Source organism: Bos indicus, chromosome 20 (assembly GCF_029378745.1).
Source record: "Bos indicus isolate NIAB-ARS_2022 breed Sahiwal x Tharparkar chromosome 20, NIAB-ARS_B.indTharparkar_mat_pri_1.0, whole genome shotgun sequence".
In the NCBI taxonomy this organism is placed as follows: domain Eukaryota; kingdom Metazoa; phylum Chordata; class Mammalia; order Artiodactyla; family Bovidae; genus Bos; species Bos indicus.
In genome coordinates, this window is record NC_091779.1 from 35198774 (window position 1) to 35224148 (window position 25375).

Below are 25375 nucleotides of genomic sequence, written 5' to 3' on the forward strand. Positions count from 1 at the left end.
CCAAGGTTCTGAGCCTGAGTAACTTCAGGAATGATGTGTCCATAACTGAATGAGATTGGCTGAAGGTGAGTAAGTTTGGGAGTGGGGAAAATCAGGACAGCACAGCTGTGCAAAGCTTGTGGTGTGCGTGCAGGCAGAGATGTTGAGGAGGCAATTAGGTGTAAGAAGTGAAGAGCTGGAAGGGAGTTCTGAGTTATAAATATATGTTTGTCGTGGAAGTATACTCCATGCTTCAAGTCAGACACTTAGGATCACAGAGGAAGTGCATTCCTAGAACCAAGGATTAGAAAAAGAACCAGTGCTTAGGTGAGGGACTGGCTCCCAAGAGGCATAAATGACTGATAAGGTTCACATATCCCCCAGGGTGTAGAGTCTGTGTTGCTTAAGGCAGGGAAAAGAACTAATGTGGATCAAAGAAAGAATTTCAGAATACATGCCATTATTACCTGCCTACTTCCCAGAAGTCACTTGTAATTATATTGTTCAGGTCAGAATTTTCCTTAAGAATGTAAAGAATTGGAGGCAGGTGAGAATTTAAAATAATAAACATATTTTAAAAGAAAGTAGTTGAAGCCAAGGTTATACTGCATTTTAAATTGTATTGTTTCCCCACCTAGTGGTCAAAAAGCAGCTAGCTCCATTTTCTATTTTATTCAGATGTTTGTAGAGGAACTGAAATGGGTCAGAAGAGCTCGTTTATCATTTTCAGTGTTCAAATCAACTTCTTTAGGGTACCATATTTCTTGGTGCCACTTTAAAATATTAATTATAATTTTAACAATGTAACTGATTATTCATATGAATATAGAACCAATAGTTGAATATTTTAGTATACAAAGCAAATTACATGGTTGTTAATAGTAATGAGACAGGAAAAGTGAAGTAATAAGAAATAAGAAATAATGGAAATTATTATGGTTGAAAAAGGAAAGTTTAACCAGATCTTACTTTGGGATCATTCTTAGTGTAAGATTTTTCTGGCTCTAAAATTAGAGGAAATGTAAGAATTCACCATTGTAACCTTTTTTATTAGTTAGAAATATTTAACATTTTCTGGAATTTGAGACTTGCCATATCAGTCATGCACTCCCAGACAGACTTACCTAAGTCCATTGGCTTAAACAAGTCATCATAATTGTATAATTTCTCATGCGTTAAATACAGGAAGACGTGTTCCAGAGAAAAATTCACTGGATTTCATTTTCAGTGAGGGCAGGCATGGGACAAAGTGTCACTTAGATTTCCTCTGTCTTTAAGAATCAAACTGACAAATGCTAAAGTCACAGAATAAAGGTCATGAATGGCAAATAAGGTATAAAGGTCAATAGCTTCCCATCTTTAAAAGTCAGGATATAGAGCTCTAATAGCTTTCTGAGCATGACAGTCATAACATTAAATTAATTTTGCTTTTCTTTTTTAATTCTGTAGGCTAAAGTAGAAAAACAAAGAACTATAGTGAAAGACCTTCTTGAATAGATGTCCTTACTGTAACAAATGATAAGCCTCCTTTTCTTTTTCACCCACCCACTCTGCTTCATTTTCTAGGACTTGGGTTGTGACTCGTTTCATTGATTGTCTGTTTCTCTCTGTTTGGCTTTTCTCAATGCCTGTGACACTTTTTTTTTTTCCTTACAGTTTGATCTGGGTCTATCCATGACACTCACCTCCTCCTCCCCCTCATCTTTCTTCCTTTTATTCTTCACTGTTATTCCTATTCTTAACATTATTTCATACTTAGAATATTTTGCTGTTCTATTTGTGTTGAATTCAGACCTATATAAAACTAAAATTTAGATGCTATAATGTTGGGTCCCTGAATATATGCACGCATGCAAACATTATCTACAAGTAATAAATGGTTTGCATAAGTGTAAGTAGATATGTATGAGCATGCTACACAGATCTTCATTTTGCAAATATTTGTTACTCTTCCGTGTGTTTCAGGAAGTTAACTGCAAGTCCAGTAGTCTTTTTAACTTAATATTATTTTCAAAAATAATAAACAGTTTGCTTTAGTAATAAATGCTAGTTTCTTAGTGTTACTAAGACAGCATTAATTTAGTCAAAAGTCCTATACCTGACAAGAATTATTCTAACAGTTTCCTGAAAATGACAGTCATAATAATTAACCAACAAAGACGTAATCTCATCATACCAAGGGCTGATGGTCTCATAGTAGGAATGAAGTGAAATGAAGTGAAGGAATAGAGACCTACAAGTAATTGCTGTATAATTATAGTAATCCAGAATAGTCTCTGTAGTGAGCAATGTGTGACATATGGAAGTAGCAACTGCATGAGCTTGGGAGAGTTGAGATAACTTCACAGAGGAGGGAGCGTTTAAGGAGAATCTTAAAGATTAAGGAGGGCCTCCACAGGGGATGATGAGAAGGGAGGATTACTCCAGAGCTCCAGAGAAGGCCAATAGTGTGGGCTAGGCATGGAGGAACAAGAAACCAGTCTTTAGAGAATACGTGAATTCAGTGTTAATATCTGAAAAGAAGATGATGTAAGAAGAGGAAATATGAAAAATAAAACTGTAAAAGAGCAGGGCTGATCTTAAGGAACTGCACACTATGAAAAGGACAACAGACTTCATTCTATAGAATGTCAATGTATTTTGATGTCTGAGGTGCTTTACATCTTATGCTTTTAATTAATACTCAATTTACTAAAGTTAATAATGCAAAGGCCTAATTTATTTTAAGTACTTAAATTCACATAATTTGCTATGCTATTTATACACCCAGTAATTTTTATTTCAATGAAAATGATTATTTTCAGGGGGATCTTTGATCAATGATTGGACAACTCAGACTAAATTCTTTCATATCAATACTTATGCTCATAATAAACTTAAGTAATTAAACTCGTTTACATGTTTGACATTGCATGTATGAATTTACATACTGAATTTTATTTTTAAGGATTTCTGATGCCTGACTGAACAAATTTCATAACTTTACTCAACAAAACCCTCTCAAGAATTTGTAAACAACTCATAAATCTATTAAATCATATCCAGGTCCTTTAAATAATCCAATTGCATTTACAATTGGATTTTTCAGATACTTTTAAAGAAACATTTATTTTTTAAAATGTTAAGCATATAAGAGGCAAGGAGAATAATATAATGAGTACCCATATACCCCTCCCCAACTTCAACAATTATAAGCTCACTACCAATCTTGTTTTATCTATACACTACCCACTTCCCTCATCTCGTATTATTTTGAAACTAATATCAAACATCATATAATTACATTCATAAATATTTGAGTAGGTATTCCTAAAAATAGACCCTTTCTATTAATAGAAAACATCAAGCCACTATTCAGTTGTCTCTTAAATCCTGTGTGGGTTTTTTTGTTTGTTTGAGTAAGAATCCGAGCAAAGTCTGTGGCTTATATGTCTTGCAATTCTCTTTCAAGCTATAGGTTCCTCTTGTATTACTTTCGTTTTACTTATTGTAGTTCATTTGTTGAATACATCAAGTTGTTGGTGGGCATTATAGTTGCCCACAGTCTACACTGTGCTGATCGCTTCCTTATAGTAAGCTTGTGTGTTCCCCATTCCTCTGTGAACTGGCTGTTGGATATAGACAAGCGCTTGATCAAATTTCGTTCTATTTTCTAAATGTGTTTCTTTCTTTGTTTAGGTAAGATGTAGGACTCCTTCCTAGGTGATGGTGGATTTTTTTTATCAGGAGCTCATAGTTTTAGCTGATTCTGTTTTGTGAGGCCAGCAATCATAGACATTCAACACTTAAGAGTCCTTACTTTTCCACTAAAATAATAAGCCTAACTCACAAATATCTAATGTAACAAATTTCTTAAACATAACAAACACTTAAAATATTGAACATACATTATTGTCTCAATGATTAGAAAATTTACTTCACAGATTTTTGTATCACGGGTTTGAATTACTTCATCCTTTCTGTATTTAATTCTGAATCTTCTAAGATCTAAAAAGGCCAAGTAAGAAAAACAAGTGTCATGTCATGATCAATCTCACTGGACGTTCATACTTACCTAGATAGTAAGCTATGCATATATGTTAATTTTTAAATGTTCAATTTTTTAAGTGAATTTATTAGATAAAAGTTTATGACTACACATATGTATCTAAGGTATTTCTTCCAGAGTCACAAGGATATCCACTAAACCCTTTTTATGGCCTTAGTGATAGCAAGGCTCTTCCTGTTCACATTCTTCAAATGCTATTAATTTCACATAAGAAAGATCACTTTGGCAGCTGCATAAAGAAGGGACTTTAAGGGTAGAAAAGATGAAGCACAATTCTCATTACTAGAAGACCATCCAGAAGGCCACTGCAGGGGTCCACACTAGTGATGGTAGAATCCTGCTCTTGTGTCTAGCAGGACAGGGGAGAGAGACGGAAGGGGAAGTGTATTACAGGAGACATTAAATATGTAGAACTGACAGAACTTGATTAATTTCACATAGCACTGTAAAAGAGTGAGAAATAACGGCTCTCACTTTTTGAGTGAGGCTTGGGTGGTGAAGTGAATTTGTGGTGCAATACACCAAGGTAAGAAACTGAGTAGGAAGAACAGATTTAGGCTGAAATGAGAAAGGAAAACCTCAACTTCAGGGATGTTAATATAGAGCCATCAGTGGGACATACAAACACAGAAAGATGAATATATAGATAGGCAGATGATAGATAGATGTGTCTGAAACAAAGAATATGAGATTCTCTATGGGCTTGAGATTTCAGTGTAAAGTCACCAACATTAAGATACTTTGTGAAGGTGAGGAAGCATGTGAGAATGTAAGACCATCTGGGGCAAAGGTAGAAGGGAAAAAATGCAGAAACCAAGACAAGGACACAGAAGAACGCCATCACTTAAAAGAGAAGTCAGAGGAAACTAATCCACAAAGAAAATTGTGGGATTGAGACCAGAGAGACAAGACACGAGCTTTAAGAGATTTCTCACGGAACCAAAAGAAGCTCCAGGAAGGCAAAATAGCCGATATGGTGTTAAGGGCCACAAAGCAACAGGAAGGTGCAGGCTGAGACGTGTTTAGTGGATTCAGTAATTAAGCCTTTTAAGAGTAGTTTCAGTGAAGGATTAGCGAAGGAACTTAGATTGCAGTCAATGATGAGACAAAGCGGAGGAGAGCCAGTAAAGTGAGTACGGACAGTTTTTCCTACTTGGACTGGGAAGAGGAAGATGTTCTTGTGGTGATATGTAGAATTTAGAAAGGCGAAGAGAAATTATGAATGAGAGTAACTTGGGCTGAGGGAGGAAACAGTACAATAAGTCCCTTACATATGAACAAGGTCCATTCCGAGAGGAAGCTCATAAGTTCATTTGTTCTAACCTAGGTTGTAAGTACTGCTTAGGCTGTAACTACAAGCCTTGGTACCCAACTAACACAATGGGCTATATAGTACTGTACTGTAATAGGTTTATAGTATTTTTCAAATAATACATAAAAAACAAACCCAAAAAAAGTAAAGAAAATATTTTTACTCTTACGGTACAGTATCTTCAAAATACACTAGAACATTACAATAGCTGGCATACAGGGGCTGATATTGAGTGAACAGGCAAGAAGAGATACTAATTGGGGGAGGGAGAAGAGGTGGGAGATAGCAGAGCTGAAGGATCATCAGCAATAGGAGACAGAGGGCAAGCTGCAATTTCACTTACTCCTGACGTAGTTGGATATGCAAACACATACACACATTTGCATCTTTGAAAGCTTGCAACTTGAAGATTTGTTTGTAGAGGACTTACTATAGTGAGACATTTAGGGATGGGAGTAGAAGAAAAACAATAATAGTAAATAAATGATATGATGACACACAGAAGAAAAGGAATAAAAGGAATGAAATAACTGATCATTCAGATAGCATTCAGAACACAGATGAAAAGAACTTTGGTCAGGAGATGTAAGGATGGGTGTAATTGTAGATAAGCTTGGAAGTAAAAGGAATGTATTTTCTTAAGAGAGTTCACTCCCAATAACAGCTAAATAGTGAAATAAGAAACAAAATCATCTAATGATAAAGAAAAGGAGAGAAATAGGAGATTTAAGGGAAGAAGTGAAGAGAAGATCAACTAGGAAAAATGTGTAATGAGATTATAGGATAGTGTTGGGAGTGCAGCTGAGACTGAATGTCAATTATTTGTAATCTCCCAAATCAGTAAGATGGCAATTTTCCCCAGTTATGCTGATCAACCCAAGAATAGAAATGGAAAATATAGATGGTTCCATAAATCATTAGGGATTCGTGGGGCCCAGGTATTGATAACTGTTATGAGTAGTTGGAGTGAAGTGGTTTGAAATGAAGCACCTTGGAGTCCAAGCCACAACTGATGGAAGCAAAGTCAGGTAGAGAATACCTAGAAAGGGGGGGAGGAGCCAGGATTGAAACTAATAGCCTTTGAAATCTATACCGTACAGCCAATTATCTGCCTTCAGAACTCAGAATTGACTTATTGATATACTGTCATTTTTAACGGGAAAACATATTACTGCCCTGAAACTATGGATTAATTGTAGGTGCTCACTTTGAATGGACAGTGCTGGACACAAGTTCCCCAATTCTCCACTTTTTTGGTAGCAGTAGCAGCGTCAGTACAAAGCTAAAACCTGTTCTACTGACTTCTGAAGTTTTAAATCAGAGTAGATATGAAAGAGAAAAGAGTTATTTTTATCTTATTTTTAAATTTTCTTATTATTACTGGCTGCACTGGGTCTTTGTCGCAGCTCGAAGCCTTTCTCTGGCTGTGGCGAGTGGAGGCGGCTCTCCAGTGCAGTGCATGGGCTTCTCGCGGTGGGGGTTTCTCTTGTTGCGGAGCATGGCTTCAGCAGTTGTGGCACACAGGCTTAGTTGCCCGCAACATGTGGGATCTTCCCAGACCAAACATGTGTCCCCTGCCAGATTCCCAACCACTGGACCACCAGGGAAGCCCAAGAGTTATTTTTAAATAATCCTTTTCTTTTTTTTTTCTTTTTCATTGTAAGAGGAGCATCTACGTATCCCTTTTTCACTTTTTCCTCTCTCTTGTTTTCAGAGGCCCTGTAAATGAAGAAAATCAAGATAGTGTCATGCACTCTGATGGTAAGAGGCAAATGATGTTTTATTTTTTGTTCCCTCAGATATGAAAGTTAGAGTTAATTATTCTCATAGGGTCATTAGTGAGTCATTATCATCATTAGTGCATGCAAGTCCTCTTGTTTTACTTATTTATTCCCTTTTCTCTTCACGACCCACTCTCTTTCCTTCCTTCTTTCACCAGAGTAAAATATTTTAATGCACTTAGTGTGTATATGTAATTTTGTACACATTCATTGTATATTGTTGTATGTGTATATGTATATATTTCAATTTGCATGAACAGTATATTATAGCTCATTCTGGTCCTTTTTTTACACTCAGACTAATGTGTTTTGTGAGGCTTATCGTGAATATAAGTATATTTAATTTATTTCTGTTAACTACTGCACAGCTCTCCATGGTATGCATCCTATGGAGCATACCATGGAGCACCTCCAACTCACTATTACTGAAAATGATATTAATAGTTCAATGCACCTTCTTGTCCATATCCCCATGTGAACCTCTGAGAGCCTTCCTTTAAGATGTGTATCAAGGAGTAGAGTGACTGCTTGTAAGCTATGACATATTCATTTTGATTGAGTAGTACTGGAGTACTTTCCAGAAGAAAGGCATCTGTGTGTAGTCCCATCCCAGGGCATGAAGATTCCAAAATGCTTGCCTTTCACCAGTGCAGAGGCAGCTGTTGTTTCCAGTTGTTTCCAATCTTGTGTGTATAAAATGTCTTGTTTCAATTTCATATCTCAGCTTACTATTGAGTTCAAAACCTTGATTTGTTTATTAGCCTTTGTGATTTTCTCTTCTGTAAGTTGCTACTTCCAATTCCTTGACCATTTTTTTCTTGGGGTTGGTATCCTTTTCTGGATGACTTGCAAGAGTTCCTTTGTATTCCAAATATTAATAACATGTCAGTTGTAGGGTGGAGAAGGCAATGGCACCCCACTCCAGTACTCTTGCCTGGAAAATCCCATGGATGGAGGAGCCTGGTAGGCTGCAGTCCATGGGGTCACTAAGAGTCGGACACAACTGAGCGACTTCACTTTCACTTTTCACTTTCATGCATTGGAGAAGGAAATGGCAACCCACTCCAGTGTTCTTGCCTGGAGAATCCCAGGGATGGGGGAGCCTGGTGGGCTGCCATCTATGGGGTCGCATAGAGTCGGACACGACTGAAGCAACTTAGCAGCAGCAGCAGCAGTTGTAGGGATTGCAAATATCTTCTCTCATTCCGTCCATTGTCTATTAACTTAGTCCATACCGTCCTTCATTGAACATAAATATGTTTTGATATAATCAAATTTATTAATACTTACTTTGTAATTTGTACTTTTAAAGTTTTATTTAAGAATTCCTAACCTTAGGAAATAAAACTATTATCTTCTATTTTCTTCTATGAACTTTATCCTTTATAGTTAGGTCTTTGATTGTTTGCAGTCCACTTTTGAGGAATTAGTAGAAACCTAGAGTTTTTTTCTCATATACAAAGTCAGTTTTCCCATTATGATACTCTGAAATTCACCCTTTTCTCATTAATTTATAATACCACATTTACTATATTAACTCTATTGGTGTGTTTCTGTCTTTTCATACATAGGTGTGTTTGTGTGTACATAATGTTCCTGGGTTTGACCTCTGGGTCAAGAAGATCCCCTGGAGAAGGAAATGGCAACCCACTCCAGTATCCTTGCCTGGGAAATCTCACAGACAGGCTACAGTCCCTGGGGGTGCAAGAGTCAGACAAGACTTAGAAACTGAACAACAACAAATGTGTGTTCCTATTTGTGTGTATGTAAATTTTATCTGTCTCTGAGCTCTCCGTTCTATTCTACTGGTCTATTAATTCATGTATCAGTTCCACATGGTTTTTATTGTTATTGTTTTAGATGATGTCTTAATACCTGAAAATTTGTTGATATTATTAAACACTTGAGCAGTAAAATATCTTTTAAAAAATCTAATTAACTTGATTTGTTTGATACATGAAAGCAAATCCTTGGGAACAAATGAGTCAAAAAGTGTGAACTTGTGACTTTCTGGTAAAGCCTGTGTTCCACACAAGCCCACAAAACCAAATGTGGATGCTTTCAGCGTCCATTCATAAAGAGAAAAGAGTGTCTTCAGTTTTTTTCACTTTTGTATTATTTTATGAAAGCTAATGAAATGATTTTATAATAAGTTACAAGGTTTGGAAAAGCCATAGTAAGGATCTTAACCACATATTCTATTCTGTACTTCTAAACCTTTGGTAAAGTATAGATTCTGTTAACATTATGAACTGTTTTGAGTATTATGTTACATCTAACAATCCTCTATTAAAGCACTTCTTAATTACTATCCCTTTTTTTTAAACACTTCAGGTACTGGAAATCTAGATGAGGTTAGTTTCTCTTTTTTATTCTTCTCATAATATATTGCTGTAACTAGAATATGTAACAATTGCTGTGATTTATTTTCTACTGACATAAACCAACAAATGAAAACTCTTAAGAATAATGGTAATATTTCTCCATTTGCAATCTTATTTCACCTGAAATGCTTGAGACATTAAACACCAGTCATTTCACTGACTCAGTAATTTTGTTATACTAAACAGAAACTGAAGTCTGGCTACAAATCTGAATTACATAGCAGGATATAAAATGAAATCTTTCTTTGCTTCCTTTCCCAGTCTGTCTCCAAAAAGAAAAAAAAAAAAAAAACATGCCAAATGTACACACAAATTTATGTTTGTTTTACTGAGTATTTGAGCAATGTAGTATATATTTGTTCCCTTATTGAATAATTGCAATTAATCATTATTAATGTTTTTCTTGACAGGAACAAGAGAGTGAAGGAGAAACATATGAAGACATGTATGAGCAACATTTTTTTTACCATGATATTTTTCTTCTAAGATGAATATAATAATTTATATGAGGGAGAATGAATGGATATTCAATACTAGGAGGGGGAAAGTTCAACTGTTCAAGTGACGGGCATATAATGATAACCTTTATTTCAATACAAAGGACTAAAGATTCCTTTCTTGTCTAAGGATTTTACAGAGGACTCTGTTAAAATGCCATTGTGTGAGAGGTCAGAGTCCTGCAACCCACTAGACAGCCCACAGGCAGGGAATTACAGAGCCAGGAATCTGTATTTCTTGCTCTCAGTGTGTCTTTGGGCAAATGAATTTGTGTATATATTACAATGTGCTCACCTAGGCAGTACTTTACCTCAAAATTCAGCTCTGAGAGACGATTTAACACAGCACCAGAGGCCAAAGTTTTAACCTGCTTAAGAAGAAAAATGTTAAAAAGAGTTCCCAAATGGGTTTCTGGGTAGCCCAGGATTAAGAAATTTCTTAGCAAATGAGTGAAAATAAAAATGAGCATCTTCTCTTATTTTATGTTTAGTTGATTCACATATGTTAATCTTCCCTACCCAGAATTCAGCTAATTCTGAGTAAAGTTTCTAAATGAAGATTTGTACCTATGAGTAAAGTGAATCAGTGTATGTGAACTTATACCTGTGAGTGTACTCTTGAGAGAGAGAGTGGGGGGTGGGGGGGTGGGTTTAATTGTATTCATGCTGACAGGCCACAAGAACCTTTATAACAATGCCTTCCACTTGCCCTCAGGGGTTATAAAGGTAGCAGGGCCTTTGGAAGGCATCCTCCTTTGAATGCCTCCTGCAGGTTTTAAGAACAGTCTCACACACCCAGGAATTTTGACAAGACTTAGCTTTGTACCTTCACTTCTATTCCACATACTATCTTCTGTTTGGGGTAGGAACCTCTCTAAATAGTGAGCCCTAACACATAAATGCCTGCAGGTGCTGAAACAACCAAATTTTTATCCACAGAGACACATCCAAAGAAAAAGAGAAGAAAAGGGAAAAGGAGGAAAAGAAGAGATTAGAGCTGGAGAAAAAAGAACAGAAAGAGAGAGAAAAGAAAGAACAAGAAATAAAGAAGAAATTTAAAGTAAGAGCTTGCTTGCTGACGGGTGAAAAAGAGTAACGTCTCTTTTTATAACTTTCACACAAAAGGGGCACCATTTTTTGAAACCTTACATGGTTGGACAACTACTTAATCACTGTTTTCTAAAGAGTAACTTCCTTCATAACAGTAATGTTTTTGTCTACTACACTCCATTATCCCTGCACTAAAAATGCAATACAATAAAATCCAAATAAAATATGTGCCTTATAATTTGGATAAAATCTAAACAAAATCTGGTGGGAGCTCAGGAAATTTTATGTCCGTTGGGTGAATGAATACTCAGTTACTCAAATCCATTCTGACTCTCCTCGTTATGCATTTTATCGTACCTGGAAAATTTCATGGACTGAGGAGCCTGATGGGCTACAGTCCGAGGGGTCACGAAGAGTCGGACATGAGTATTAACCTACTCATAATATGGGCTCAGGACTACACACATACATATCCCTGTGGCATGTATTATCATGGTGCATGGACAGGAATGTCTCTGGATTAAGCAGACCTGTCTCAATAAAACTCCGTGAGCTACCCTGCCTGATGCTGTCTAGACCTGACTCACATCTGTGCCTTTACTTTAAGCCTGTGTACATGCTGACTTCTCATGCCTTCTGTTTCTCCTTCTTCCTCACTGACCTCTGTCTTCGCTGATCTTTCATTCTAACTGGATGACTCCTATGACTACCACCACTACCACTATACTTGCAGGCTATACTTTTCTTGACTAGGCTTTGACGACACGGCCCATCTGGTATGGGTCTGGTATGTCAGCTATATTTAGAGTGATTATCTAGTCACAAAACTATTCTTCACTTTGAAAAGGATTCATATCAAGTTTCCTTTAAATATTTAGTTCCTCCAGAACATTAATATATGGTTTGAATTATAAAAGTCTGGCTTATATATAATTTCCCAGTCTATTGACTGTAGTGAAACAAAGATGCAACAGCGGGCACAGGGAAAATGTAAAACTTAGAGTCAGTTGGACAGATGTGGATTCAAATTCCAGTTGCATTTGTGAGTTATATAATAGGGGACATATTGCTAAACTTCTCTGAACCTCAGATTCTTATTTTTAAAGTGAGTAGATGACATTTCTCTTGAAAGTTTGTTATGGGATTAAATAAAATAATACATGGTGTCTATTATAGGCTGTCATTCAATTTTGCTTACTATATATAAGCAAAAGTAAGATTGCAATATGACTATTAAAATATTTTACTCATACAGAATGTATGGCTACCAAAGAAGGGAAAACATGGAAAATTAATTTCTTAAATGAAAATCTTTATAACATACTTTTTATGAAGAGATTGTTTATAGTTCTGAAGGAATTATGTGAAGCTTTTCCCTGTGGGCTTTTTTTTTTTGGAGAAGCCAGTTTTGGATGGTTTCACTCATTTATTCAAATAATATTTGTTAGTAAGAAAAAGATATGATATGAAATCACACCACCAAACATGAACTCAAACATTTGTCAAGACTAGGACTTCACACGCTATATTCCTTCCACAAAATTGTTAATAGATGTTCAAATTAAATAAATAAATGTGAGAACTGTTATACAGTTCCACATTTCATTAATTCTATGACAAAATATTTCACATTTTAAAATTCTGAAATTAGGATGCATTGTAACATTGTTGGCACATCAAAGTTTAAATCAAGCTAGTTTACTTTCTTGGTAGTATATAATTAATGATGGTATCTCACAATTCATCACATCACAAGTTCAATAAATAAAGTAGAGCCTCCTCAAAAATCATGATGCATATTTGCATATCAAAAGATTCAAGAAATTCTGTTGAAAAGACAAAAGATTAGGAAATTAGGAGTTTAGGATTCACGAACTCTAAACTACATTACTCCTCTGCTGTCAAGAAACCACTGTACTCTTCAGGATATTAATTATAAAAACATCACATAATATTGGTTTGCTATTTTTTTTTATTCACAACGCTATTTCTAAACTGTTATCTTGTTTATAGCAGGTAATGTCTACTCCAAGTTTATAGGTAGCAAGTACCATGAAGTCAAAAAGAAGGAAAGAATATGTTTTTCTCACAAGTACAACCTACCACCACTACTAACCCTTCTCTCTCTTGCTATTGTAAGCCTGCAGAGAACCATCAGAATAATTGCACAAAGCAGAGAGGGAAATAACCTCTGTCTAGTAAGCAGAACACCAGTATACCCCATAAAAACACATAGCACCCAGCATGTCGCATACATAAGTGGTGTTTGATTTTCAGTCACTTCCTCTTCATTTTTTTTTTTTCTGGACTGATAATTCTTTTCTTTTTTTTTTTTAATTTTATTTTATTTTTAAATTTTACATAATTGTATTAGTTTTGCCAAATATCAAAATGAATCCGCCACAGGTATACATGTGTTCCCCATCCTGAACCCTCCTCCCTCCTCCCTCCCCATACCATCCCTCTGGGTCGTCCCAGTGCACTAGCCCCAAGCATCCAGTATCATGCATCGAACCATCTTCCAGAGTTCCCGAGGTCAACAGATCACTGCCATTCTCTCCTGGCCGCCCGACACGTGCTTACCTATTTTTGCTGGTTCTGTCTGACCTCTGCAATTTTCCCCTAACCCCTCCTATAGGAACCCTCACCAGAAATAACATTCACCCTCAACTTCTAGTTCAAACCTGTAAATGTTGGTAACAAACAGGTTAGCAAGTAGTGGACCTAGTCTTTCAAAACTGCATTCCTTAAAGATTTCCTGAACAGTAAGAAGCTGGTTGTGATTTTTTTTCCCCTCTTTGCAGCTAACAGGCCCTATTCAAGTCATCCATCAAGCAAAAGCTTGCTGTGATGTCAAAGGAGGAAAGAATGAACTGAGCTTCAAGCAAGGAGAGAATATTGAAATAATTCGTATCACAGACAACCCTGAAGGAAAATGGCTGGGCAGAACAGCCAGGGGGTCATGTGAGTGCATATTTTTCTAAGACTTCAAAGTGTTTTCTTTTGAGCCAATCTTAATGTGAAAATTCTTCCAAAGCTAGTCATAAGCATTAAGTTGGGAGTATGTTACAGAGTAGACAAAAATAGGAAGATTTTAAATGACAAGCATAGCTCCATCTTCACCTCATTTGTGCAATATTTTTAGTTGGGAAAAAATGTAAATATAATATCCCAAGGAAGAGCAAAGAGTATTAGGTTCTTCATTGATGTTAAAAAGCAAAAATATTTCTTCTGAATCACTTTAGAGCCTTGAAAACAGACTCTAGACTTACCCCAAAGCACAACATCATGAGACTTGGACAAAGCACAGTGAAGCATGTGTCAACAAGTCTTTAAGTCAGAATTGCAAGCAAAGAAATAAAGGGAAAATTTAAAAAGAAAGTGTACAATCAATATTTTGTTTACAACTCTATGATATTTAAACTACAGTCATCTGAACATAAATTGTTCCCCTTTTGGTAGATGGCTATATTAAAACAACAGCTGTAGAGATTGACTATGACTCCTTGAAACGGAAAAAAGGCTGTCTCAGTGCTCTTTCAACAAGACTTTTGGAAGATGACCAGGAAGTGTATGATGACGTTGCAGAGCAGGAAAATGTTAGCAGGTATATGTAAAAACAAATCGGAAAGCAAATCAAACTATCTCTTTGTCAGAGATTGTGGGTTTTAAGATGCTAGAATTTTACTTTCCTAATTTCCTACTACTTTCTATCACTAAATTAAATTACCGTTTACAATCACTTCAATATGGATGATAACTCATTTGAAACTCTATAGTCTTTCATTTTACTCTTTGGCTATTTGTGTTAAATACTGCTTGAAATGTAATGGGCCACTGGCAGATGTATTGTCAATCCCAAATACTGTTTTGCAACATTCATTCTGATTTGACTTTAAGGATATGCCTAGAATACGTATGACTTTGTAAAATATGAAGCATGAGATATAAAAGTTAGCTCTAAAAGTATAAAATATTTTTCTCTGAAATCTGAGTCTAAATATATTTGTCATTGTTATTTGAAAGTATAACAAATAGAAATGCTTTTTTATGACAACTTTGCTCTTTAAGAGTAAAAATGTAAAAGCTGAATCCACTATGATCCCTAGCAATCAACTAAGGGTTCAACTTTCCATTGGACCTTGTGACCTTCCCTGGAAAAATTACAGGACCATCTTTCTGGGGCAGAGGGACAGATCAAGACATCCTTTCTAGGGGAATCAAAGGGGAGGGCAAACTTCTGTCTCATACTTTCCTTCTCTTCCTTCTCAGTCTCCAGCTCCCTTTATAGTGCCTCCTCTTCTGTCTCTTTCTCCTAGCTCTGATCCTCCTTGTTCTTTCTTTTTCTTCCTTTTCTGCTCTCCTTTCATTCCTTCTTTCCTCCAATATCTCCCTTTCCTGGTAGAGCCATAATCCCTTTAAATTGAAGGAAAAGGAGAAGAAAAATCTCCAACCCAGTGAAGAATCCTCATTTTTCTATTCCCACTTTGTGAAACAGGGAAACCTCCGCACATGACCTATGCAAGATCTTCATTTGAGAAAAAAATGTGTCTGCATTCTTTATAACTCAAATTTCAAAGTAAAAAATGTTTTTATTATTAAGCATTCTAAAAATGTAAAAATATCAAAATAGAAATATATTAATATTTATTAATACTAATAGTTATGAAACATATAAAGAATTAAATTTCCCTTTATGATCTTGAGCTTATGGCATCAGTTAAACTTATATTGCTTTCTGGCAGTTCATCATTCTAAAATGACTGATAGCAATGCTGTCTTAACATATTATGATCATAAATTATGTAATACATATCAAAACATGCCATGTATGCACTGGAGTTTACAGATTGTAAATTGACCTTAGTAATAAGAAACACCTTGACCTACTTTGAAGTTAGCAAATGTCAAATTTGATGTCAGAGTTCCAAATGGCCATATTTTGAGAGTTACAGAATTTTCTGGACATGAGTGTGTCTTACCATGTATATTATCAGCATATATACCTTATGTTGGGCTTCCCTGGTGGCTCAGATGGCAGAGTCTGCCTGAGATCCCCTGGAGAAGGAAACAGCAACCCACTCCAGTGTTCTTGCCTGGAAAATCCCATGAATGGAGGAGCCCAGCACGCTGTAGTCCACGGGGTTGCAAAGAGTTGGACACGACTGAACTACTTCACTGTACCTTATGTTTCTCTTTTATCTTAAAAAAAAAACAAAACACAATTTCTCTTATTTGGGAATTAAAGAACTCCACTTCACTTTCACTTTTCACTTACGTGCATTGGAGAAGGAAATGGCAACCCACTCCAGTGTTCTTGCCTGGAGAATCCCAGGGACCCGGGGAGTCTGGTGGGCTGCCGTCTATGGGATTTCACAGAGTCGGACACGACTGAAGCAACTTAGCAGCATATATATATATATATAATATATATATATATATATTTACACTGATGAAAATACTCAAAAAATAAATAAATCCACAAAAAAGGGATGATATTCTTAAAATGAAGCATTATTTTCATAATAAGTGACTGTTTCCCAAATTAATGCTATTACCTTTTCCATTTTAACTAGTCTGTACATACCACAGGGCTTCCCAGATAGTTCAGCAGTAAGGAATCCACCTGCCAATGCAGGAGATCCAGGTTTGAGCCCTGGGTTGGGAAAATCCACTGGAGAAGGAAATGGCAACCCACTCCAGTATTCTTGCCTGGGGAGTCCCATGAACAGAAGAGCCTGGCATGTTACATCAGTCCAGGGGTTGCAAAGAGTAGGACACAACTTAGTGACTAAACCACCACCACCATACATACCACAACTCTACAAGACATCTCCAGTTAGTAAACATGTAGCAGAAACGGAATCTTCTGTTTAATAAAACGGGGTTAGAGGAAGTGTATATAGCTCTACTGATTAATAATTTAAACAAGTATGGCACCACAATATTTACTAGCATCTATTACATTGGAAGGAATGATGCTAAAGCTGAAACTCCAGTACTTTGGCCACCTCATGCGAAGAGTTGACTCATTGGAAAAGACTCTGATGCTGGGAGGGATTGAGGGCAGGAGGAGAAGGGGACGACAGAGGATCAGATGGGCTGGATGGCATCACCGACTCAATGGAAATGAGTTTGAGTGAACTCCGGGAGTTGGTGATGGACAGGGAGGCCTGGTGTGCTGCGATTCATGGGGTCGCAAAGAGTCGCATACGACTAAGCGACTGAACTGAACTGATTCCTTCTTTACGCATATTTAATAAGAAAATGGAAGAAGAGACATCACTTCTACACAAGTTGTTTTGTTTTGTTTTTTGAAACTACAGCTGCTGCTGGCAGAGATCTTATAACAGAACGTGCTTTGTCCTTAGTAGAACAAGGAAAGATGCTGAGTATAGCTGGCAGCTTGTTCCGGCAAGAATAAGAGAAAGCACCAGCCTCTCCTCTCCCTCCCCCATATACCTCCTGGCTCTTATCAGGAGGTTCTTGGCCAGCTCTTTCCCAATTTCTCCAGGGTTAGGAAAACCAACTGTATACCTCACACTCTGAGAGCAGACAGGAGGCTTAAAAAGCGCAGATCCTGGTAGCTATACTTCTCCGTTTCTTCTCAATGAAGCAGTTTTTTGTAATAAAAGTGAAAAGTTGAACAAAAGGAAATTACAAGTGCAAATACCACTCCTTCGTCATATAAAAAACTCTTCTTCTAGGTGTATTTCCCAACCTTTTTCCTGCCATTTCTCCTTTCCTCTTTCTCTTTCCTTGTCTTTTCTCACACTCTCCTTTCCTTCCCTCTGGCTCACCAGATCAATGGTTTATATTCCAAAGAGAAAATGAAGAACTGCTCTATAAATCAAATAATATATAGTGGCTTTGTTCCTGATTGTGATCACCCAATTCTTTGGAAATTGGATATGAAATCTCCGAGGTGGAATATGTTGTATTTGCCAGAAGTGGCAGCCAACCCCAATTTGCAGTTTTTCTCATAATTCTAAATGCTTGCTTCATGCTCAGAGGAAAGTGTTGAAGACAGTGAGTGTGAAAACAGTTTGTAAGCAAGTAGCGAATATACTTAAGCTTCATCAAAAATCACTTCTATTTGTATATTAAGACATTTATAGCATGTTTTTCTCCAAAGTTCCATTAGTGAAAGTACTTTTTATTTCTAGATTAGCAGTAGACTTTAAAGTTATTCTGACTTTAAGGTTAAGGGTCATATATGATGTATAAACATACTATACGATTGTAATATCAGATATCTGTTCTTGGAAGATTATCTAAAAGGCAAAATGATGACACAGAGGGCACAGCGAGGTGTAGTAAAAATGACGTCATCCATACAGGAAAGCAGGACACTGAGATTATTTCATTTTTTCAGTTAATCAAAAGTGGACATGGTCATATCACTTGATTTCTCAGAGCCTCAATTTTTTTTCTGTAAAATGAACTAGATGACTTCCTTTGCTTTCACATAATTCACAGTTTAGTGGGGAAACAGGCAAGAAAACAATTTTAAAAGAGGGGAGGTATAGAATGTTATAGAAAGAAATAGAGATTTAGAGAATTAGGAGCTACACTCTACAAAAGCCCCACGAATAGGATTTCAATTTTTTTTTAAGTATTCCCTTTGTAAAAAATGTAATCCTATTGGACTAAGAGTTAAATGCTGTAATTATAAGGTATTGAGAGGAAATTGAATTTAATGCAGTAACAGTTCTAGAATAATATGCTCTTTTTTTAATAAGTCCATCTATGGAGTGATGTAATACTATATAACCTGAAAATTGCCTTATGGTAAAATGCTAGAAATCAACAATATCATTGTTTAGAAAACTTTGTGGAGTACTGAATCTCACTTGATCCTTATTAGTTTTGTTTTGTTTTGTGCTTTGTTACTACTCATCTATTACAATAAGGAACAATTTTTCTTCCTTTTCACATATAACATCTAATAACTTTTTTTCTAATTAAAAAGTACCTGATTTACAATATTAGTTTTAGGTATACAAGTGATTCGATGTTTTTATAAGTTATACTCCATTAAAATTATTATAAACTATTGACTATATTCTCTATACTGTACAATATATCCTTATAGCTTATTAATTTTATACATAGTAGTTTGTCCTCCTTAAACTCCCACCCCCACCCCAACACTGGTAACCAGTAGTTTGTTCTCCATCTCTGCGTCTCTTTTTGTTTTGTAGTATTTATTCGTTTTATTTTTTAGATTCCACATATAAGTGACAACTCTCTGACTTATTGCACTAAATATAATACCCCGCAGGTCCACTGGTATTGTTGCAAATAGCAAAATCTCATTCTTCTTTTATGGCTGAATAACATTCCACCGTGTGTGTACGCTACGTCGTCTTTACTCATCTGTTGGCGGACATTTAGGTTGTTTTTATATCTTGACAATTGTAAATAACATCCTGATAACTGTTGACTGGAATGTTATTTTTTCTCTCATTTAACTGCTCAATATGTACTTCTTCTCCTGATAGCTAAATAATTAATATATCAATTAATGTCTACTCTTTTTCTCCTAGCCACAGTCAGAGTGGAAGTGGAGGTAAGCTACACGCTTTTATCAGTTTCTCAAGTCTTTGACGTTCTTGTGTATATTAATGACAAAATGCTCTTGTTTGCAAATAATAAGGAGGATCTTAATGTGGTAGAAAGAACAATAGACTGGGAATCAATAACATGGAGTCCAGTCCTGGCCACTGAGTGACCCTGAGCAAGTCACTTTTTTCTTCCACGTTATGGGTCATAGGGTGATTCCACTTCCAGTGTGCCCAGGGCAGTCTTGATTTGTACAGTTGTCTGAGCACAATTTCTAGTAGTATCTCCCTTCACTTTCAGAAATGTCCCTATTTGGATAATACCTCACATAGTCACCAGAGCTATGATTCCTAAAGACTTCTCATTATCCCATCAACAAAATAAGGGTTGCTAATACCTGGCAGTGCTAAAATTATCATCTTAAAAATCTAATTTCAACTTTATTGTACATATATTTACAAAGAAGGTAGTCAGTAAACATTTGTTAAATAAATATTTGTCAAATAGCAAACATAGGATAACAAATCAAGCAAGGGTTTAACTTTTTTAAAATAAAGAAATGAAAATTCTTTTCATTCACCTTCCATTCTTTTCTTTGTCCCAGCTCCCATCAATGCTTAGAGTCACTTTTCATTTGCTTTCCTTTACTTACATCTTGATCAATGCTTTTTTCTGAATCTCTCCTTAGTATTAATTAAGTTTTTCTTATCAACTTTTCCCTTCTTTTTCCACAATAAATTTTAACTCCATCCTCTGTTTAATTTTACTTTTTCTGTTATTTTCCCCACTCTGTCACCTCCAGTGCACAGTACTCTATGTCATCCCTCATATTTTTACAGTTCACTTTTAAGAATTCCTTATAAAATAATGTTAAAAAATTAATTTACCTCTGTGTAAGAGTGGGAAAATAAAGCTATTTTAATTTAAATAATTGATATGAAAATAAGATGCTTTCTACATCTTATTTCTGCATAAGACATTTATTATCAAATTTTGAGTGAGCATTTGTGACCAAATTACAAAATTAACAGATTTCCCCCCCCTAATTCACATGAAGGGATGTTCCCACCTCCCCCAGATGATGATATTTATGATGGGATTGAAGAGGAGGATGCTGCTAATGGGTAAGAATAATCAGCTTAATTGCCTCTTTGCAAAGTATTGTATATACTGAAATTGTCACTAGTTTTGATTTCTAGTTAGAATAAAAAGCAGAAAGTAGCATTCCCTGTTACATAACCAAAAATGTTTAATTAACAGCAATGGCAAATGAGGAATTGTAATTATACCACACTTCAAATGAAGTGGTATATTGTTTGGAATATACCACTTGGAACCTTGACAACTATGTCAAAAGGAGTGAAATGGAAAAGGGGTAAGGGTTACAAGTATTCAAACTTTTCCCAATCATTTATTTATCAATCAATACTTCATTTTTGTGACAATCTCTGGAAAGTTTATAGTTGCATGGCTAGCCTTTGTGTAATAATCATGTGCTGTGCTGTGCTTGGTCGCTCAGTCGTGTCCAGCTCTTTGGGATCCCATGGACTATAGCCTGCCAGGCTTCTCTGTCCATGGGGATTCTCCAGGCAAGAATACCGGAGTGGGTTGCCATGCCCTCCTCCAGGGGATCTTCTCAACCCAGGAATTGAACCCAGGTCTCCTGCATCGCAGGTGGATTCTTTACCGTCTGAGCCACCAAGGAAGCCCTTGTTTAATAATCATAGTTGTAATCAATCCAAATAAATTGAGATCATATGTTTATCTGTGGCTGTATGTGGCAATATTGAAAACTTAATCCTTTAGGTGTTTAAACTTTTGAAGTGGTGCATTTTAAAATATAAATACATATTTTAAAATTTTAATCTAATAACAACTTACTTTTAATCATAGCAAAGCTAAATTGATGTTTAAAACTTTTGACTCAGCTCACTGGTTTAAGAAACAAGGTGTAAGAAATCTACCAAATAGGAGAAAATAACTTGCCTACTATTTACCTAGTCGCAGCAGTATTCAAAGACCATGACTTATAAACTTAATAGCTTCAGCTTGTTGAGTACAATAAGTAGCTTACAGCCTGAATGATCAACACAGTATAATTATAAAAAACCTGATCAATGCCTGCATGCTCCAAAGCTCCACGCTACAGGTTGAAGAGAAGAGTAACACCTGGTCCTGGGGGATTTTGAAGATGTTAAAGGGAAAAGATGACAAAAAGAAAAGTATACGAGAGAAACCTAAAGACTCTGAGTCAGACAATGATGAAGGTTCATCGTAAGAGTCAACCAACCACCAAATCCAGTGCACAATAACTACACTAATAATTTCATCAAATGCTACTAATATTTTATAACTGATAACCAAATTCTGACAGTCTTAAGAAATTTTAATGTGTTTTTCCATTAGCCATTCTAGTCTCATTTATTGTGTCACTTTTAAAGTCGTGCATTTACATAAAATCATCATATACATCATTTTGTTTTCCATTCAAACATGCACACACACACACACACACACACACATGCTTGCACTCACCCTCCATTTAGTAGGACCTTTTTTTAAGCTGTAAATCACATCTAAAAGGTCAGAATTCCAGCACTACGTTTTATTATATAATATTTTATACTGACTATTCAAAATATACATTCTCTTTTAAAAGTTAATTTATAGAAAAAAAAAAAGGACAAAATTTGGAATTTCTTTTCTCTAAGTACAGTATCTAAAGTCTTTGTAACTTTCACAATAATGATATATTAATTCCACTTGAATTACATTTGTCCTATATTAAAATTCTTCTAAGTATCTTCAGTTTGTATAAATAAGACTAAAGCATACATTTTATCTTTCTATACAAAAATAATCCTTTAGCATAAGTTCCATGTGTATAAATTTGAAGGACCTTGAGTACACTCAAATTTTCATTGTTTCATATATGCTAATAGACTCACCACACTTTAACAGAAGTCTTTTAAGATGTCAATTACACACAGAATTCCTAATTTTAAATCCTTTTGTGAGACACTAAAACAACACTCAATAAACGAGATACTTAAAATTGTAAGTAAATGTAGCAAATCTTCTCTTCATGTATCATTACTCAGATGTAGTCCTCACTTAGAAATAAAAGCAAATATTTTTTTTTGCTCAATAACACACCAGCTAATTCTGATTTTAAATCACTTTTACTAATGACCTCTCACACTTTAGTGTAACTGTGCACCATTCTTCCAGTTATGTGTATATGTGTGTTTAAAGTTCAGAAAGTAATAAAAACAAAGGTCTTTTTCTGTTGCAACTAAAAGTCATCCAATCCTGATTTCAAATCACTTCTATTAATAAGTTCTCACTCTCTAGTTTCAGTGGATATTCCTCTCTTATTCACCTTTCTTCTGTTTGGGGATATATATGTACATATTATCAAACAATAGTATGTCATACTATGATCTTCATATGACCATACAATATTATGGTCATATGAAGATTCCTGTGACTTTTGTTGTGACTCTACATTTCTATTCTTTGAGTCAAACAAACAGTTTTCATCCGGAGCTACACTGCAATGACTCCGAAATATTTAGACCATTTCATTTACTCTGGTATGATAATATGCTCAAACTTCATAGAACAAATTCAAAAACATTGGTCCAATGGCTGTGAGAAAAATAAACCACTGGATGTCATGATTCTTGATTTGTTTGGCCAATACCAGAGTTCACAAAAAGTCTTGCTAAATTCCAAATTGATTGACAAAAACTTGGGACTCAGCAGAGAAATGGAGGATGAGAAAGGAATAATACTCAACAGATTAATTAGCCTTTATAAGCCTCAAGGCTGTTACTTATTCATGCCTTTCCTAAATAATTATGTTCTCATTTTCTTTCCAGTTTCCCTTCTCCTCCTAAACAAGTGGGTAAGTAATAAAAACTAATTGTGTTAATATATTTTATATCTCACTTCTTGCAGATAGGGTAGCAGAAGCAATTGCTTTAGTCATACTATCTGAATTAAAGTCCTGACTCTGAAAATAATAAATTGTGTAATTTTGTCAAGTAACTGCACCTGGGATGGTCAGTTTCACAGTTTCTCAACAGTAAAATAGTGGGAAAAGGAAGTTTTTAACCTTCAGTGATTTGTTCTTCCAGTCACAGGATCACTATGGAGAAAGGGACGAGTGAGTAGAGATGGACCCCAACAATCCTCATGGATCTCACCCCAATTTAGTCAGAGTTTGACGTATTAGATTTCTGCAAAAGGATTTCTAAACATGTGCCACACTATGTGCAACCCAGATCCTTCTGAATCTAAGTTTCTATGATTTTTTAAAATGTATCATTTATATTATCTTTGGAAATTTTTCCACTGCTAAATGTGAAATAGTTTTTTCTTTGTACAATTTTAATCATCTTATTTTTTACCCCTGCTGAGACTTAAAGGATTTTTCTTAAATTTTCTTTGAAAAAAATAAAATGTCTTGCAAGAATATTCAGAGGCTTTCAAAAGTTTATTTTAATTTATAAGTAAATTGAAAAAGCAAACCAAACACAATCTATTCTTCCAGACTGTTTATCTGACTTTGTTTTCATCTAACAATTTGAAAATATGTAAGGCTGTAGCTCAAATTGATTAATAACTGATGATGAACTTATATCTTAACTTATAATTTTTAAAAAGTACTCAGGAAACTTAGCTCCACAAAGAGTAGGTATGCTGCTGCTGCTGCTAAGTCACTTCAGTCGTGTCCGACTCTGTGTGACCCCATAGACAGCAGCCCACCAGGCTCCCCTGTCCCTGGGATTCTCCAGCACTGGAGTGGGTTGCCATTTCCTTCTCCAATACATGATAGTGAAAAGTGAAAGTGAAGTCGCTCAGTCGTGTCCGACTCTTAGCGACGCCATGGACTACAGCCTATGAGGCTCCTCCATCCATGGGATTTTCCAGGCAAGAGTACTGGAGTGGGGTGCCATTGCCTTCTCCGAAGAGTAGGTATAAAATGGAACAAATGTGATCAATTAAGTAAAAAATGTGTTGCTCATTTTGATTTTCTTTTGTCTTTATTAATTATGTCTTAAGTTCATGTGCATGGAACAGTAATTTTTCCTCTTCTGAATATCAGTGATATGTCATTTTTTTATATATTTATTCTAGATTGTTCAGATAGCTGAGCAAGTTTTTATACTGTGAAATTAGTTAATCTGAGTGGAAGGAAAATATGCACATATAAATATAGCATGTATATGTGTGTACACATATACAGAAAAAGGGGGAGGGTTAAAGGAAATCAAATTCTTGCCACTATTAGAGAGCATTTTAAACTTTCTGTGCTAATCATTCCTTAAAACATTTGTACTCCTTTCAAGCCATCTCTTCAGCTTAATTTGCTGTGGGGCAACTTAATAGGTGCAGAAAGGAAGCAGCATTCCTCCTAACATTAATAAGAAGTCTAGAAGGAAGAAAAGTGTCTACATATTGGAAAAATCCTTGAGGCAGTTAAGGTCACAGTCACTTTTCCACCAATGCTGCTGCTGCTGCTGCTAAGTCACTTCAGTCGTGTCCGACTCTGTGTGACCCCATAGACAGCAGCCCCCCAGGCTCCCCCGTCCCTGGGATTCTCCAGACAAGAACACTGGAATGGGTTGCCATGTCCTTCTCCAATGCATGAAAGTGAAAAGTGAAAGGGAACTCCCTCAGTCGTGTCCGATTCTTTGCGACCCCATGGACTGCAGCCTACCAGGCTCCTCCGTCCATGGGATTTTCCAGGC

At 35.9% G+C, this 25375-nt stretch overlaps 1 protein-coding gene across 5 annotated transcripts in view; it reads left to right on the top strand.

Annotated features, from left to right (window-relative positions):
• FYB1 (FYN binding protein 1) overlaps positions 1–25375 on the top strand; it is a 174248-nt gene that overhangs the window by 128643 nt on the left and 20230 nt on the right. For 4 of the 5 annotated variants that reach the window (XR_011562440.1, XM_070774733.1, XM_019983039.2 and 1 more), the window contains exons 4-13: positions 7054–7100; positions 9455–9474; positions 9915–9949; positions 10941–11061; positions 13856–14015; positions 14514–14658; positions 19601–19623; positions 20674–20740; positions 21753–21890; positions 23501–23526. Coding sequence is in view for 4 of the 5 variants with exons in the window: in XM_070774733.1 (XP_070630834.1) it covers positions 7054–7100; positions 9455–9474; positions 9915–9949; positions 10941–11061; positions 13856–14015; positions 14514–14658; positions 19601–19623; positions 20674–20740; positions 21753–21890; positions 23501–23526 (782 nt within the window). In the remaining variant the exon portion in view is untranslated. The remainder of the gene's footprint in view (positions 1–7053; positions 7101–9454; positions 9475–9914; positions 9950–10940; positions 11062–13855; positions 14016–14513; positions 14659–19600; positions 19624–20673; positions 20741–21752; positions 21891–23500; positions 23527–25375) is intronic. The other variant, XM_070774734.1, reaches the window with a different exon arrangement.